This window comes from Rhinolophus ferrumequinum, chromosome 8 (genome assembly GCF_004115265.2).
Source record: "Rhinolophus ferrumequinum isolate MPI-CBG mRhiFer1 chromosome 8, mRhiFer1_v1.p, whole genome shotgun sequence".
NCBI classification, from domain to species: Eukaryota; Metazoa; Chordata; class Mammalia; order Chiroptera; family Rhinolophidae; genus Rhinolophus; species Rhinolophus ferrumequinum.
This window is the reverse complement of record NC_046291.1, coordinates 58,140,387-58,158,435: the sequence shown is the minus strand read 5'-3', so window position 1 is coordinate 58,158,435 and position 18,049 is coordinate 58,140,387. Positions and strand designations below refer to the sequence as shown.

Below are 18,049 nucleotides of genomic sequence, written 5' to 3'. Positions count from 1 at the left end.
CAAAATAAATACTACTCTCCAATTTCTCTTTGTTTTAGATTCTGCTGCTACTGTCAAAGTTCATTTCGCTGAGGAACGGACACCAACTGCATTTATTGGTGTGTGTCTAGAGTTTGCAATGGAGGCCAGTAGTTCCGAAATTAGTCCACCACAGTCAACTTCCTCTCTTCAGCAGGTGTTCAAGTTACCTGCTGAGGCACAGACCAGCTCTTTACCCTCACATGTCTCTTACCTGCTTCTTTCATTTCATGGGATTATTTGCTGGCTACTGACGAAACTGTGCTTAATATTACCAATGAAGGACAACTAAAACAGTAATGAACTTAATTTCTATTGTGAAGAACAACGCTTCTCACTACTAGGAAAAACCAGGTGGAATACAGCAAGCTATCAAGGAAAATAATATGGGCTTTGAGATCCGAGAGACTTAGATTTATGATATACTAGCAAGGTGACTTGGGCAGATTACTCTGTGGCACTGGTCTCAGTCTTCTCTGCTGTAGAACAAAGACAATATTAATAATTCTACTTTACAAATCTGACATATGGGTTAAATGAGAAAGTGAATGAAAGAGTGTGTGGTATACAGTGGATAATCAATGTTAGCTGAGACTTTCTTCCACTCTTCCTCACTTTCCTTATGTAATCATTAAAGTAAAAATAAATGTCTTAGTCTGGGTGTAAGGACCTTCAGGTACATGACATACACTCTTCATCATGTTACTTATATACTTTTAGAGAATGAAGGGACCTTGCAGAAGGCAAGCTCTCTTATTTAAAATAAGTGAATGATTAACATTGATAATAGGCATACATGTAACCAAATAGGCAGTCATTTGGTTGATAATGATGAAAAAGATGAAATGGCTCATTTATGCTTTAGGTATTCACAGTAAATATTCAGTGTTCTATCCCATACACCAATTTTCTGCACAACTGGATCTGCCAAATTTTTGCAAGTTCCAGCTGCATAAAGCCATTTTAGACAATCTCAGGGTATTTGAATCTGTTTATGTTATTGCAGGATTTATGTCTTAGCCCAGCCATCAGTCTCCCCAGCTAAGCTGTAGCTCTGTAGTGATATGATAAATTTTGCTACAGTGGTGTGGAGACCACCATCAATGAAAGATAATTAAATGTTTGACTAAAAGAAAGCACTCATTAGACCTTTAGATATTTGACATCTAAAACGGAAAGGCAAATTTCCTGATTATTTAATTACCAGATAACATCTTAGACTAATCACTGGAAAGGAAAAAAATATATAAAATTAACCTTTTACATTTTTAAGCTTCTATCTACACACACACACACACACACACACACACACACACACTAATTAAAGGTTACTTTTATTTTTTGTTATATAAATTTCCAATTATAGAAAGGATTTATTCTGTCAGTATTGCAAAGACAGAATTTCTTCCTTTTGTATTTTACTACAAGGAAAGGTTAGGAATGAATATATCAATATTTTATCATTAATGTTGATAAAACATAACTATAGTGATATTTAAGTTCATTTCTTGAATACTTAGCACTACCTTCTTATAGAGAGACACAGCCTACCTACTTGATCAGGCTAACTAGTTTCACTTTCAGGAATTATTTGGAGGTACTGCATTTTGTTTTAATAAGGTGAAATGGCCTTGCACCATGTTATAAACTCTTGAGGGTGTGTGTGTGTGTGTGTGTGTGTGTGTGTGTGTGTGTTTAATAGTTTGGGAAGCAATAGAAAATATATATCTCATGATTGTTACCAAATTAAAAACCCAAAACCTTTTACTGAGTGCATAAATAAAAATGAGAACTAAAGAAATATCCAGCAAAACAAGATAAAATCATAGTGTAGTCATTGTTTTTCACAGATATCTCTTCCCAAAGCTTTTGATTAAGTGATAATACACATGGTACTTGTTCTTCCTTTCATTTCTTAATCTCCCCATCAAGTAACAGTGTAATAGAAGCTGTAAACTGTAGAGAAGGGGATTAGATCCAGTAACTGGATAAATTCTGAGAGAGAATTTTCTAACCATTTTCCTCCTGCACACTAATTCTCCTATATTTTATGGCATAGTGCAAGCCTCACAAAAAAATGAAATAACTTCCATAAGGAGGAAAATATATTTTACATAAAATGTTTGTACTTAAATCCTCAGCAAATTAATAATTAAAAGTTAAACTTGGACATAAAATCAACCATGGTGAATGGGCCACATAAATTTATCTCCTTTCTCTCACCTCAGCCCTCACTAAAATTCTCCTAAGAGAATTCAAAAGAGGGATAAATCCACAGGGGAGAAGACCATGGAAAAAGGGATAGTGGAGAAGACATTTTGTGAAAAGGAAAGCTGATGCTTAGCTGGTAACTGCAGAGAATGGAAAAAATTACAACCACACAGAGGGAGTAAATGATGAGAAAGAGCTGATTCACTTTGCAAATCCCCTGTGTGTGCAGGACTCAGAGACACCTGAGAGCTACCCAGGATGCTCCAGAAAAAGGAAAAAAAAAAGAAAAATGAAAGATTTGAGATCCTGGATAGAGAGTATCTAACAAAAAAAGGAAGTCCTAGAATGACAGTGAGCGGCAAACAAAAATCAGTGCATCTAAAAAGGAGCAAAAGGAGAGAAGGCTCTGGGAGGAGGGAGTCTCCAGAAAAAAAAATTAAATTGGTAGATTATTTTATGTTCGAGCATTTGGAGGAGTAACAAAAATGATCAAAATCAAAAGCTAAACTAGGAGAAAATATTTGCAAAAGACACATCTCATGTTATCCAAAATATACAGAGAACACTTAAAACTCAACAATAAGAACACAAACAACCCAATTAAAAATGGGCCAAAGACCTTAACAGACACCTCACCAAAGAATATGTACTGAGAGCAAATAAGCGCATGAAAAGATACTCCACATCATTTGTCATCAGGGAAACGCAAATGAAAACACAGTGAGATGCCACTATACACCTAATAGAATGGCCAAAATCCAGCACACTGAGATGACCAAATGTTGGCAAGGATGTGGAGCAACAGGAACTTTCATTCATTTCTGGCGGGAAGGCCAACTGGAGCAGCCACTTTGGAAGACAGTTTGTCGGTTTCTTACAAAACTAAACATACTCTTGCCATACGATCCAGCAATTGCCCTCCTTGGTATTTACTCAGAAGGATTTGAAACATGTCCACACAAAAACCTACACATGATGTTTAGAGCAGTTTTATTTACAATTGCAGAACTTGGAAGCAACCAAGATGTCCTTCAGTAGGTAAATGGACCAAGAATCTATGGTACATCCAAATGATGAAATCTTACTCACTGCTAAAAAGAAATAAACTATTAGGCCATGAAAAGACACGGAGGAACCTTAAATGCATGTTACTAAGTGCAAAAAGCCAATCTGAAAAGGGTACATACTGTATAATTCCAACTGTACTTCATTCTGGAAAAGACACAACTATGGAGACAGTAAAAAGATTAGTGGTTGCCAGGGGTGGGGAGTTGGGGGATGGGATGAATAGGTAGAGCATAGACGACATTTTAGGGCAGTGAAAATACTCTGCATGATAACATAATGATGGATATATGTCATTACACATTTGTCCAAATCCACAGAATGTACAACACCCAAAGTGAACTCTAATATAAACTATAGACGTGGGGTGATTATGATATACTAATCTAGGTTAATCAGTTGTAACCACGCTGGGGGGACGCCACGCATATGTGTTGTTAGGGAGTGTATGTAAAATCCCTTGTGCCTTCCTCCGCTGTGACTCTAAAACTGCTCTGAAAAATGCAGTCCTAGGAAACCTAATCTGGACATCCAGCTAAACATGGTTGAAGAGAAACCCCAAAGCAAGTGTTTATTCTAGAAAAAACTAGTGTGCAGAAAGAGAATATAGCTATTTAATTTTGAACATTGTGTTATATCTCCACATATTAAGATATGGTAGAAGAGAAAAGATCATTTGAGAGAGCTCACCTTCATTTACTATATGACAAGAGTGAGAATGCAAAAGTAGCACTTACAAGCATATTATGTAGATGTAAAAATGTAAATTCCAAATGATACATCAGAAATAGGAAAATATTTGGTAGATGACTGCTCAATTTCATTAAGAGCCATTTTTAACATTTGATTTTATAAAAATATGTAAATATATATTTCTTTGAGAAAAAAATAAATCAAAATGAAAGTTATATTGGGAAGAAGCAGGATCCTTTAAAACGTCTTACAAAGCTTCAAATAGATTATGGCAACATAATGGAGGCTTGCTATAAGGTTCATATCACTTAAGAAGCCATGTTTGAAGTGTTTAAATATATTTTAATACTAACAAAAATAGAGGCTGGCTTATAGCAGTTTGCAGTCTTGGTATGAAAAATACTTTCAAGAGAATAATTGTTTTCCTTATACTAAAAAATCCAGTCATATTCTAGCTACATTTTTTTTTTCCTGAAACTTTTTTGTGTGTGGGGTAGGTGGGAGTGGGTAGGTTTGGGGGAGTTAAATTCATTTTGCGATATTATATCAGCTTGGATTCTTGGATTCAGGCATTTCATCCTATTTTGAAAGATGAACTCCATCTTATCTTTACAACAGCTGAGTAGCAGTAATAAGGCAAAGCAGTAGGAAGCAAGTCCTAGCAAATAATATCGCCGGTCTTCACAGACTTATGAAAACAAGCTGCAGGGGGATTGCTTCTGATCCCCAGAACACTAGAGCTCCCTCCCATCAGGAGGACCAAACGTCACACCTCTCTGTCGTACCCACCCAGATTCTTTACAGCTAAACACAGACACCTTCCAAGTCATTCTATCTTGGCAGAGCCTGCATTTTTGTTAAGAAGCCTTACATGTTAACCTCTTTAACCAGACACATCTGCTAGTTAGGTGCTCTGAGTGGCACATAAACAAAGGCTCCAGCTTCTTGTCACCCCACAAGCTATTAATGACACAGGCAGATCTGCCCACTTCCCTGGCTTGGGCATCTGCTGAAAGCTCTCTGCCCCTTCCTGGCTCCAGCTCACTTTCCTTCTAATTCTGTTCTCTAGACAACTGTGATTTACATGAACATATAAAGCTGTTCGGGAAAATTCTTCTTGGGAATCACTCTAAACATCAAAACTGATTCATTTTTTTTAAAAAAACACAAGTTTCGCATAAAGCTAATCTTGAATTAAAATTTACATAAAACATTATGCTGATCTTTTTTTGCCAAAATAATATTTTGATTTTTAATATGAATCATAAAAAGCTTACACAGCTTGGCACCACAAACACTACAAATCCTTCCTTCTTCTCATTTGGGACACCAACCACTTCTGATTCTTATTCAGTCACCTACTTTTCTATTCTTTTTTCCAGGATTGGATCTAATTCCTCTGTCAACTTTTTAATAATTGGTGTCAACTGTTTTTGTCACTTGGGATTCAAAAGGCAGACACTGCGTGGGAGGGGGCAGGATTTTACTTTTTAACATAATGAAAACTTGTTAGAATTATGAGTGTTGCTTTAGTTCTCTAATATGTTTTCCACAAAACAGAAATTACATTAAAATATAATGTGAGTTTATATTAAAATAAATGAAATTTCAGATGTGAACTCCAGATAATTATTTTCCACTGGCGTTCTACTTGTGTTTCACCTTTCTCCACCTTATATGAGGTCGGACAATTAAGTTCTCGAACTCATCCTAGGAAAAAGTGTTACATAGCTCATTGCTGAATATTACTACAGTCACCTTCGAAGTACTCCCCTTGGGAAGCTATGCACCAACGCCGGTGCCTAGTCCACGCTTCAAAGCAATTCTGGAACTCTTTCTGGAATGGCCATCAGAGCTGTTGTTATATTATCCTTGATGTCCTGAATGTCATCAAAATGTCTTCTTTTCAATATTTCCTTTATCTTCAGGTAAAGAAAGAAGTCATTGGGGACCAGATCAGGTGAGTAGGGAGGGTGTTCCAATACAGTTATTTGTTTACTGGCTAAAAACTCCCTCACAGACAGTGCCGTGTGAGCTGGTGCACTGTCGTGATGCAAGAGCCATGAATTGTTGGCGAAAAGTTCAGGTCATTTAACTTTATCATGCAGCCTTTTCAACACTTCCAAATAGTAAACTTGGTTAACTGTTTGTCCAGTTGGTGCAAATTCATAGTGAATAATCCTCCTGATATCAAAAAAGGTTAGCAACATCGTTGCAACAAGTTCTTGAACTTAACTGTCAAACCTCATAAGCTGTCCCTGCATAATCTTGTCTCTAGACTCTCCCTAAACTCCAGACTTGCATTTCCAAAACTATGGGAGGCTTCTTCTTTTCTCTCTGCCAAGTGTTAATCAAAATCAAGATATAAAAATATTAAAAACATGTTTTTTCTAGACCCGCTTCCTTTCCTATCCTGGTTAATAACTTAAAAGAATCTGGGGAGGGGTTCTCTTCCTCTGTTTCCATAGCAGCCCACTCATAATTCTATTATATAGTCTACTGAAGTTATCTTTTATGTGTTTGTCTACCCCACCTTGCCCGCAATAAGTTTTAAGAGACCTGAAGAAAAGGATTGTGCTAAATTGATTTTTCCAGCTCCAGTACCTAGAAAAGTGATGGGAACAGTAAGCATTTAGTAAATACTAATTGACTGAACAGATTCTTCCATTTTCTCCTTTTGGTGGTGAGTTCTGGATCATCTACCACTCTGGTTATCCAAACTGGAAACCTTGGCATCACCACTCCCCCCCCAGCCCTTCTTCCTCCTTTTCATTTTTACCAGCTTTGCCCTGCCACCATTCCAATTGTCTTTTGCCTGTTTGCTTGCCTCAGATAGCCTCCTTCCAGATCTTTCTACCCTCAGTTTATGTTGCAAGAGAAGTCCAGTTGAAATGGAGACTAGCTCTGGTCACTCTCCTGTTTAAGAACTTCCAATGCCGCAGCAAGTAAAGAACAAATCCAAGTGTCTTAGCACTACACATAAAGCTTTCCTTTCGTGTCGGTCTCTGCCAACCTCTTTACGATCACTTCTTCGCACAAACTCAAGCCAAACTCTCAGCTCAGAATCACCAACACTCTGAAGCTATATAGTGGTGGTCAGTAGATTCGGAAAGCACTATCTTCAGCAGTCTTTCAAAAGAGATAATATGGAGACATGACCGTTGTTAAAACTATGATAAAATATATATTTGAGGGGCAACATAAAAGCAACATAGTTTTTGATAATATTCTCAATGGAGGTACCTTTAGTTTTATTTGATAGTTCCCCTAACCAACGGCAAACTGTCTGTCCTTCCTAATGTTAGAAACTTGAACTTCTGCCATTATATACATCACACCTCTGAGCCTCACACACTTCTGCCAACAATAGCTTCCAACTTTTCCCCACTTCCTTTTTTGACACAACTACTGCCAGTACATTTTTTCAAGCAGCAAATCACATATTATCTTATCATGAAATAGTACCTGCTTGCCCAGGTCGGGCTAAGGGTCCTTCCTCTGTTTCCACGGCACTTCCCGACAATTCTAAGTATGATATTGAGATTATCTTTCAAAGGTCTATTCTCCCCTTCCACAAACTACAGGTATCGGAGGTCAGGGGCTGTGCTTTCGTCATCTTTGCAATATCTAGAAGAGTGACTGGCACCAGCAAAACATTTACTAAGTGCTTGTTGGTTGAAAGAGCAGGCTAAGCAAGCTACTGTAGGTTTGTTCTTTGGTTGTGAATGTATACCAGAGACCGGTCTGTCTTCTCACTGGAAATAACAGACAGGTGGCAAACCTCACTAAGGCAGCCATTTATAAAAATAACTGTGATGGACAGAATGAGTTCTTAACACCGAGCAGCCTGGGTTGTTCCTCCAGCTCCACTAACACATCAACAAGACTAATCTTCTCTGAGAATATACTGCCTTGCAGCTGTTTTTCCTATTTTCATGTAGACCCAAATTAAATGATGGATCTATTTGTTGCATCATGTAGGCAATCTGTCTGGTAACACCACTAGCTCTAACAGTGCTGCAGAACTTGAAGTCAAATGATATTTGAGCAAATGAGTTAGCAAATTCTGCTAACATGGAGGTAGCCTCAGGAAATTTTCTTTGACAGGAAATGTTTCTGAATGAAATTTTTATCATCCCAAGATAATTTTTATTGTCTCATTACTTCAAAATTTTGGTCAGTTAACCCCCAAGTTGAGTTACCTAAAACCAGGAGGCACATGGATCCATTAATTTATCCAACCGATTATTCAACAGTTCTTTGCTGAATTCTGATTCTGTGTTAGGCAGTGTGCTGAAACACAGGTATATGGTGTGAAAAGAACAAATGTGACCCCTGTTCTCGTGGCATTCACAATATGGTGAGAAAGACGTAAAATACACAACAAACCATAGAAAAGATCAGTAAAGATAATTTAACAAAGAGCACAATTATTTTATTCCTATGTGTGGATCCCTTTTCACTTCCTATGGTGAACGTTTCAAATGTAAGCATCCAAAGAATTCCAGTTCTGAACCTACTCCTGTCTCACAGACTCTCAGATGACAATTGAAACTCTGAAAAAATAGAAGGTATTGGGTATGAACACTCAAATTCCCTTCACTGGTCTTTAGGATGAATCTGCAGTTTACTCTCCATACTCTTATCTTATTGTTTCAAGAGGAAGAAATACCCAGGCTCCTCAACAAGGATCACTCTATATCATAAATTCCAACTTTTCAAGATCTCCTGGGGGCCTTGGCTCCATCTTCTGGCTTGGTCTATAACATGTTCAATATCTCCTATGGTAACAAGGGTACTTTAGAGTTCTTAGTCCCTCAAGTCACTGTTTTGTCATGTCATTTGCATTCACTGATGCTCTTTACACACAAATAAAAAGGGGGAGCGACAGGGTTTGCAAAATTCACTTTCCTATCATTCATTTTCATCTTCATTCTCTCTAACCTGGCTTCCACCCATATTATTTGACTGAAATTCTGGAAGTTTAGCAGAATTTCCTATCGCCTGAAGTGGAAAGCTGTAGTTTGCAACATGCAGTGTACTCCCAGCATTCTTGCCTTGATTTCCTTTGGGATCATCCTTTCCCCCACCGCCAGCCCATGTGCTCTCGTTGGATTCACCCTATCCTTAACATCAAGGATAGGCATGTAATCTAAACACAAGCAATTCAACACAGGCCATGATGATAAGGTTTGGGATTGTCATAGGTCCTCATTAGAGCCGATCAGAACTAATACCGGAAGGAGGTTGGGGGTAACTTATAAGAGAAAACTCTTTCTTTTTATAAGGACTTGGATTTGAATGGATGTAGGATGAGACTGCTGCTGCCATCTTGTCAATATAAAGGCAAAGCCTTTCAGAAACTAGAGATAGAACAAGAAGTGAAGCCAAGAAATGAAAAATAGAAATTATGTCTGATTTCACTGACTGAGCTCCTAAATCCAGCCAAACCTAATAAGAACTACCCTTGAACTTTACAGTAAAGTGAGTCAATAAATTCTCTTTGCTTTATTTAGTTAGGACCCTGTGGTTTTTGTCCTTTGCAACAAAGATAGCAATAATTTATGCATTATCAAAACATTCAGTGGCTAGTATTTGACAAGACTAATTATTCCTTTTTTCAAATATGCACTATTCCTCTGTCTTTACCCACTTTTTTCTGATCCTTTCTTTAATTCCCTTTAGGTTCTCCTTTTGTATAACATTATATATTATAGAATTTCAGGATTAGAATGGATAAGGGGCAAAGAAATTAGTACGTATTGAGATCCTTAGGGAAGGCACATTTTATGCACATAAATACCTGTGGAAAGTGCAGCAGCACTTTTTAGAATTATGTTTGGAACATCAACCACACTATTGATTAAAATGCTGCAAAAGAGATGTCATATGAAGAGAAAATAGTTATAAATTTGAGCTGCATGCTATCATTTCTATTCTGAATGTAAAGAGTTGAGTATTAATGAGGCACAGAATGAAGGTTTTCATAGCAATAATGACTCTGATTCTAGTTTGAAAAAGAATGGGAAAACTGTGTTACTGCGTTTTTCTACTAGCACACTTTCTGAAAAGCAATTAAATTGTCTTGTCACCTCAGTTTTTAGAAAGCACAAGGTTAGAAAATACAATAAAGCTGACCATTATTTCCAAAAAGAACTGAAAGTCATTGGACTGTGAGATATTTGAAATCATATCAAAAAGTGGAATTTATGGCCCTATGAGTTACGGAAAAGGAAATTGAATTGTGTGTTTTATTTTTAAAACACAACCACTAAAAAGGTGTTGCCATAGTAACAAGGTCAATACCAGTAGCCATTACAGACCTTCCTCTTTCCTGATAGTGGGTTGAAAGATCTTTTTCAAATACCACTTTAAAAACCCCATGAAAAAGTATAGCTTTTCTGATCATTCCTCTGAACCAAAAATGAGGAAAAACACAGAGTATTGAATTTCTCATGTTTTATGGATTATGAGCATTCGTGGCCATCATATTTTCAGAGAGAAGCCTGCCTGACTAGCTATTATGCCAACCCCTGAACATGGGGTTTGATTAGCCTAATTGTAAATCTGGACAAACAGAAGTTGTTTGCAGTGGTATTCAAACAGAAATTAAAGGTGGCACAATATTAAAAAAACACACACACTTCTTTAACATCTAAATATTGAAAGAGTTAAGTAAATAATCCCTGTTATTAGAAAATTTTCAAAGGCTCAGATGAAATAAGATATCACCACTAGAGGAAGGTTAGAGAGACACAGGTCTCATTTTGTTTACAACACAACTAAATATCTCTTTGGTCATAAAAATCAATTCATTGAGCCCTACCAGGAAGTGGCCTCTCTTTTCTCTTTCTTTTGTATGGAGATACATTGCCTATATGATGATCATTTCTACATCTTCCCCACTAAACAGTGAGCCCCTTGAGAGCAGAGATTTTATTTCGATTTGTAGTCACAATAGTATCTTACATAACATTTTGTATATAAAAGACACTTAAAAAAGTAAGTGGAGAATGAATCATGAAAAATAATGACAAAAGAGTAACTAAAAGAACACAAAATCACAGGTATATTTTTAGAAAGGATGTGTCAGTTAAAAATGTACTCATGAGTTTTATCTCTTTAAACCAAGAGGCTCTATCTACATCCTTGTTCAGACTCAAGACCGTTAAATAACGATGCAATTGCCTGACCCCTAGACAGATTCACTCAGAATTTCTGCAGGTGGGGAACTGGCATCAATATTTTTAAAAGCTACTTAGGTAGGTAATTCTAATGTGACGCCAGAAAAATCATTGCTTTAAACTCTTCTCCTGGAGTTCAATTAATGAATAATTTATTTACCTCCAACTTTTAAGTACTTCCCCCCCAATATTGCCTTATAGTACTATACCAAATCTATGAGACCTTTTATCATAACCCAATCATTTATTCTCTAGGATCACTTTTCATAATAAAAGTTTCAATTAAAATAGGTCGACCTTGAACAATTAAAAATTTTAGCTAAAAATTAGTATCTATTGTATTCTGTTCCATTTACTTATTAGATCTTTGTTGCTGTGAATTCAGCTTCTGAAAATCAGAACTGAATAGAGCACCAACATAATTGATGCTAAATAAATGTCAGCAGAATTTAATATATGCTTTTGTGCTTTTATGCTTATCCTTCCTGTGGTGCCTTTTACAACCTTATCTATCTTGAAAAATTTAATCTTTCAAAACATGTAGATCATATTTCTCTTCCTCCAGGAAGCCCTCCCTGATTCAGAAAGACTATTAAGCACTCTCTTTTTTGGCACTGCAACTGCCCCTAGTTTATGCCTCTGTTTTGCTCTCCTTATACTGTACTATCATGTCTTTTTCTTTTTCTTTTTTTAAAAAGTTTGTCCCTTCTCCACATCTAATTGTCAACAACTTGCAGCAGGTGCTGACTTGTGCCTCTCTGTTCTTTTCTCTCAAGGCACAGCAAAATAGCTACAAACAACAGGCATTTAATAAATATTTATTAAATGAAAAAATAAATGGCCACATTTAAGTAAACCAGGTGCATTTGAAAGACACTATTGTAATGAACTGAAGTGTGTCCCCAACAAAATCCATATGTTGAAGTCCTAACCCCCAATGAGAAGGTATCTGGAGATGGGGACTTTGGGAGAGAATTAGGTTTAGATGAGATCCTGAGGGGGGAGCCTTAAAGGATGAGACACACCATACAGTTTGCTGTCTCTCTCAACTGGCTGCCATATGAAGAAGACACAGCAGGAACACAAGGAAGAGATTTCTCACCAACCAGCCTCCAGAACTATGAGAAAATAAATGTTTGTTGTTTAAGCCACACAGTCTATAGTATTTTGTTCCAGCAACCCAAGCTGACTAACATAATTATGAACTGGGATTAAGTTGTTTGAAGAGAGTATTAATATAAACATCATAGATTATTATACCTTTCCCTTTTATTTAAATATTTAAAAAAAATAGGTGTTTGTTTTTTCAAAGAAAAGGCCATACCAAATGCAGTTAGACTAGATATTTACATTTCCTTCCAAAGAAATTTATGGCATAATTTTTGGTCTTTTTCTGGTAAACTAAGAAGACTGACATGAGCATAAACAATTGAAATGAAGTGATTTTACAAAACAACAATTAATCAACAGGATAAAGTAAGCTATCTTGGGGACCACATTATTTTAGCTATTCATAGCTATAGCTATATTCATCAGGCTTATTTTATTTTTTCTCACATATAACAGTCATTGAAGACCTCATATGTCCCTTGCACTGTCCTAGACATTATGTCTAACATTAATTTTATTTTGGATAGAGAAAATATTTAAGGTCTCACGGAAACACCATACTATATTATTGATTGATTGATTGATTGATTGATTAATTGATTGGTTGATTTATATATTTAACAAGTATTTATTGTGCATTATAGGACTCTACATTTAAAGCCAATTTAGTTAGTTTCATCCCAGCATTCTCTTGGGACTATAGATATAAACCAGTCCTTATCTGGTGAATCTAATCTATAATCAAATCATAAAAACTGTGCAGTTTAGATCAGCAGTACCCACAATCTGAATCTCATGGATGAGTGAATAAAATTTGCAGAACTGATACAAAGTTGCCAACATTTTATTTGGCTAAACAATAACATTAAAAAAACGAATAAATACCATTATCAGCTATCACTATCAGTTCACAAATTACAAAGCATTTCAACACAAAATAATTAAAAATATAATCTTAGTAGAGAATAAAGGTTGGTTTTCATCATGACTACATTTTGTTTAATGGCAAAAAGCCCCCAAAACATCCAAAATATTCTTTATTCTTCTTATTTCAGCCTAGATTGGTGCAACTTTGTTCAAAGAACAAATCCATCTCTGAAGTAGATATTGAAATTTCTGCCATCTACCACTTTTACTCCTGTGTGCTCTACTTCAATCCTATCTCTCACTATTCAGAATCTCTTCTTTATTCTAATTCTTATGGCTGGCCATTAAAATAAATAAGTAAATTTAGTTTAATCTCATCGGCCATGCAGGGTCCAAGGGAAACCTGCATATCTACTTGGCTGTAATTATTTTCTCTAATTTTATCAAGTACTAAAGATAAACAAATGATGCTTCTGATACCACAATTACTTTACATTTCAGCGTTTATATCACAATTTACCTAGGTGAAGGTTATAAATTTCATGAAGACCATCCAATAAGCAGCAAAACTTACATGTGTGGACCCAATGAAATTACCCTTGTCATTACAATTCCAAGAATCAGAGTTGTTAAAACTGTAGAAGTAAGAGAAATCTGTGAAAGAAAATGTAAAGATATTGTCAATATAGCATAGAGAGTATTTTATTGAAAAAAGTAGGTGTTTCTCTTTTCATTTGTATAATTTTAAATGCAATTATTTACTTGTTTATTTGTATAAATTGGGGTGATAATCTCAGGGATATAACTTTTTATCAGTTCATAGTCTTAGTGTTTTCCCTCTAAATAGGAAAGCAAGTATCATACATAACTGTTATAATCTTGCAACATGGATTGAAATGTTTTTAGTGGCTTTCTGGTGATTTTCCTTTAGGAAAGTGACATTATGGTTTCTTTTTCTTCAGACCCTACGTTAGTGTTGTTTTGTTTTGTTTTTCCAATCTATAATTGCTCCTTCTGCTTTTGTCTTCATCAAACCCTCTCCCTTCCAACACAACCCCTCCCACACATACATTTTTGTGATGCATTTGCTTTTTCCTTTCTGTTCTCTAGCTCTGCTAGTCTACTTTTCCTTCATGAATTTGATGTCTCTAAGTCTTCTTTGCTTCTTCCTCTCTCTCCTGTCACTATCTCAACTGGCTCAAAAATAAACTGATCTGTGTGTGTATGTGCTCTGCGAACTCAATACATTAGATCTAGTATGTTTCTTCTCTTAATTTTTAAAATGGATAAACACATTTTAGACTTTTTTCTCTGATAAGAAAAATATAAAATTAATTTTATTTGGTTGTTATTAAATTTGTTTTGGGTGTTGTTAGTTTTTAACTATAAAGAAGCTTCTATTATGAATCCTCTGATCTACTCAGGAACAGAAATATTAGGTAATATTCCTGATGTCACACAGCAAGGAGGTGACAGAGGAGAAGCTCAAAAGCAAGTATCCCTGACTACAGATCAGGGCTCTTGTCTACCTGCTTTGCTCATTGGGAGATTTATTTAGATACTTCAGTATGACACTTTTAGGGGACATTTAAAGAAAATGTTCAGGTAATAATATGATAGAATACTAGTAGCTTTCTTTTCATGAATTCCTTGCCTTCTGCTCTGAGAAGGTAACATTTGTGTCTACATTGAACATGTGAATGGAAAACAATCTAGCCATTTCATATAATTCACCAAAATAAGCACCTTTTGATATACTCTTGTTTATTTCTGGATAACTGTTAGGGAAGGAAGGCAGAATAGTCAGAATACTCTGGAATATTACCTACACTATCAACTCTACCTGCAAGGAGGGACTTCTTAGCTGTGGATACACATCAAATATACTTTGAAAAGTAAAATTCAATCAACTGTTGGATTTTTCAAAATAGAATATAAAAATATCATACATATAACTCTAACAATTTTTCATTGGGCTGCTTGGCATCATGTAGCTACAGCACCAATAATATTTTGCATAAAATACAAACATTCTTGAGAGTAAGAAAATAAAATACAGCCAGAAAAGGCTACTCTATGTCCATGAGGATATGTGATGAGTTGAATAATTATTTTATTGGTTTCATTAGAAATAAATCAGCATGTGTCTTTAGCAACAGCAATCATAAATATTGGCCAAATTCTCAACAATTAATTAATCAACACATTGACATTTGAATTTGATGGATGAAAAATACAGATACAGGCACAACAGACATTGTAATTTACAAAGAAAATTTTCAGCCAATAAAGTAATTCATCCTTACTTCTAAATTTAGTTGAAATTTTAAATTATTTAACCTACTATCTATAAAAATGATAGGAAAACATTTTTTTAGTAAATTAGATTTGGTTTATTAGTTCTTATTTTTTTTTCTAAATTTAAAGAGGCTACCTTTATTCGACACAAAGTTAGAATAACTATCTTAAGGAAGAAAAAGAAAGGACATAATTAACTTATACTCATCAACTATTTAACCATCCATTCCCAAAAATAAGCTAAATATTCAACCATACATTACTCTCACATAAGTATCAGTAAACTAAAAGAATCTAAAGTCAAATACTATAATTAAGAACTTGGTCATATAGTCAATAGTTGGACAAAAGGCAGATAACAACGTACATTTCGGTGCCTACTTAAAATATAAAAATTACCTTTCCAAGCTTTGCTACATCTCGGTATAAAGACAAAGGCAGAGTAAAAGCCACCGTGGAAAGCACAATAATGAAGTGGCGACCGATGAAGAAGTTTTCAGGGTCAACTGAAACACAATAAATATTATAAAGTGTTTATAGGTATGCGTAGCACACCAGTGACACAAGTAAACAGCCAAACACTGAATTATCAAAACGACTTAAATAACATTACATACTATCTAAAGGACAAAGACTTTAAGAGTAAATAAACTCCATAAAACCATGTAAAACTAGACATAATTCACCAAAATGTAAATACAAAATAACTTACAGATGAACCTATAGTTCAAACAATGTTATAATATTTTACATTGAAATTATTTTAATAGCCTCCTAATCAGTTTCCTTGTTTCTACCTTCCTTTCTCCCCTGAGAGTGTATACTCCTTAACCTAGAAACTAAAGGGTTCCTTTTCATGGGCAAAAAAACACATTATGTCACTACTTGTCCAAAACCCTCTAATGGTAAAACTGTTCATTCAGAAAGTAAGCTACATGGAGACCAGGCATTTTCTGAGGCTTTAAAAAAAAAATCTATATTTCAAAGAGACTTTAACAAAATTTTAAAAATAAAGATTTAGATAAAAATATTCACTATATTTCTATCCTTTCATTGAGAGAAGCAACTTGTTGGATAGAGAAGTCAAAGGGAAGCTGCTGAAACCTGGTATGCAACGTAGAATCTTAGCTACCATAACAAGTAAATAAGTGTGTGTGTGTGTGTGTGTGTGTGTGTGTGTGTGTGTGATCAAATACAAAAAATATGTAAACATAAACTAAAACATACTTACAAGGATTTACATATTTTTAAAGCTGTGCTAATCACAGTGTTCGCTTCAAGAGCTACATGCTACATATCTACTCCAATGAAGACACCATAGCTTAAAATTTTTAGCCCATACTGACTTCCTTCACAGATCATGTAGTTATATTTTTGAAAGGTCTTCAGTGGTACCAAGTCTTTGTGCATTTATCTCTGCAAAGTTTAGCCTGTAGAAACCAAGTCTGTCAAATAAGTGAGTGTGGTTTAAAAATAAAAAAGAAGCTATTACTCTTATGTGGCTAATAAACAAACTTAAAAGGAAGTTTCAAGATAGAAATTTCAAAATGGCCTAAATTTACACATACATACATACACACACACACGTGTACACAAGAATGGAATAATTAATCATGAGCATTTGTTCAACTCAGACATAACTAAACAATCATCATAAAATTGTGAATTAAAACAACTAAACTGGACGCTTAAGTTCCCCAAACCCTGAATTCAACTATTTACATATTCCTAGTGAATAAAATTTGAATTAAATTATCTGTCTATCTGTTTCTATTTACTACTCCCCCTATAATATGTTTGGTAGAAAATATATTTTCTTCCCTTGAAAAATTCTAAGGCCTAGGAAAAGACTAAAATATATGACTATGAACAGCATGTAGGAGCCTAATAACTGAGGATCTCCATTAGTGTAAAGGACATTTTTCACTAATGATGAGATCTATTACCTATACTGATCTTCTAACAAAAATATACTCAAATAAGCATTTAAAATGTTTAAACAATAGTAAGAAAAATTGAACATTGACAGTTTTCAAAAATTTCAAAATCATCCAAACATACTACTTCTACCAACATTTCGCATGATTTTGACTTCTATCATGAACCAAGACTTTGGTTATCTAGGAAAAGTATAATTGTCCACTTGTTAGTCTAAGATATTGGTGATATATTTTTGAATAAAAAAATACGCAGCTTTATTAAGCATTTTATCTACTTCTAAAAACTTTGGCATCATATTAATCTTTATAAGACATATAAACAATCACATATTACAAAATACCACATTCAACCATGTAAAAAAACTGTAATAAGAATATATTGTGTTTTTTACTATATGACCTATTTTTTAAAAGTCATTTTTGATGATTACAATAGTAATAACCAGAAAGGAGGTTTCAAGGAGGTTTAGCCTTATTTATTATGTTTTATTTTTATGCATATATATTCATATCAGTATATTTTTTGTAAAATTAAAAATCAATAAAAATTAATAATCAAAATGTTTCTATCAGGGAAAATTAAAGTAATTACAGTCTATCCAACTGTACAGTAGGTACTGTACAGGAGAATACTGAATTGTCCATTAAGAAAATGGGATAGAT

At 34.9% G+C, this 18,049-nt stretch overlaps 1 protein-coding gene across 4 annotated transcripts in view; it reads right to left on the bottom strand.

The window, feature by feature from the left end:
* Positions 1 to 18,049, bottom strand: part of SLC38A11 (solute carrier family 38 member 11) — a 50,317-nt gene that overhangs the window by 20,102 nt on the left and 12,166 nt on the right. For all 4 annotated transcript variants that reach the window (XM_033112371.1, XM_033112372.1, XM_033112373.1 and 1 more), the window contains 2 exons: positions 15,846 to 15,952; positions 13,723 to 13,802 (listed from right to left, as the gene is read on the bottom strand). In XM_033112371.1, coding sequence (XP_032968262.1) covers positions 13,723 to 13,802; positions 15,846 to 15,952 — 187 coding nt within the window. The remainder of the gene's footprint in view (positions 1 to 13,722; positions 13,803 to 15,845; positions 15,953 to 18,049) is intronic.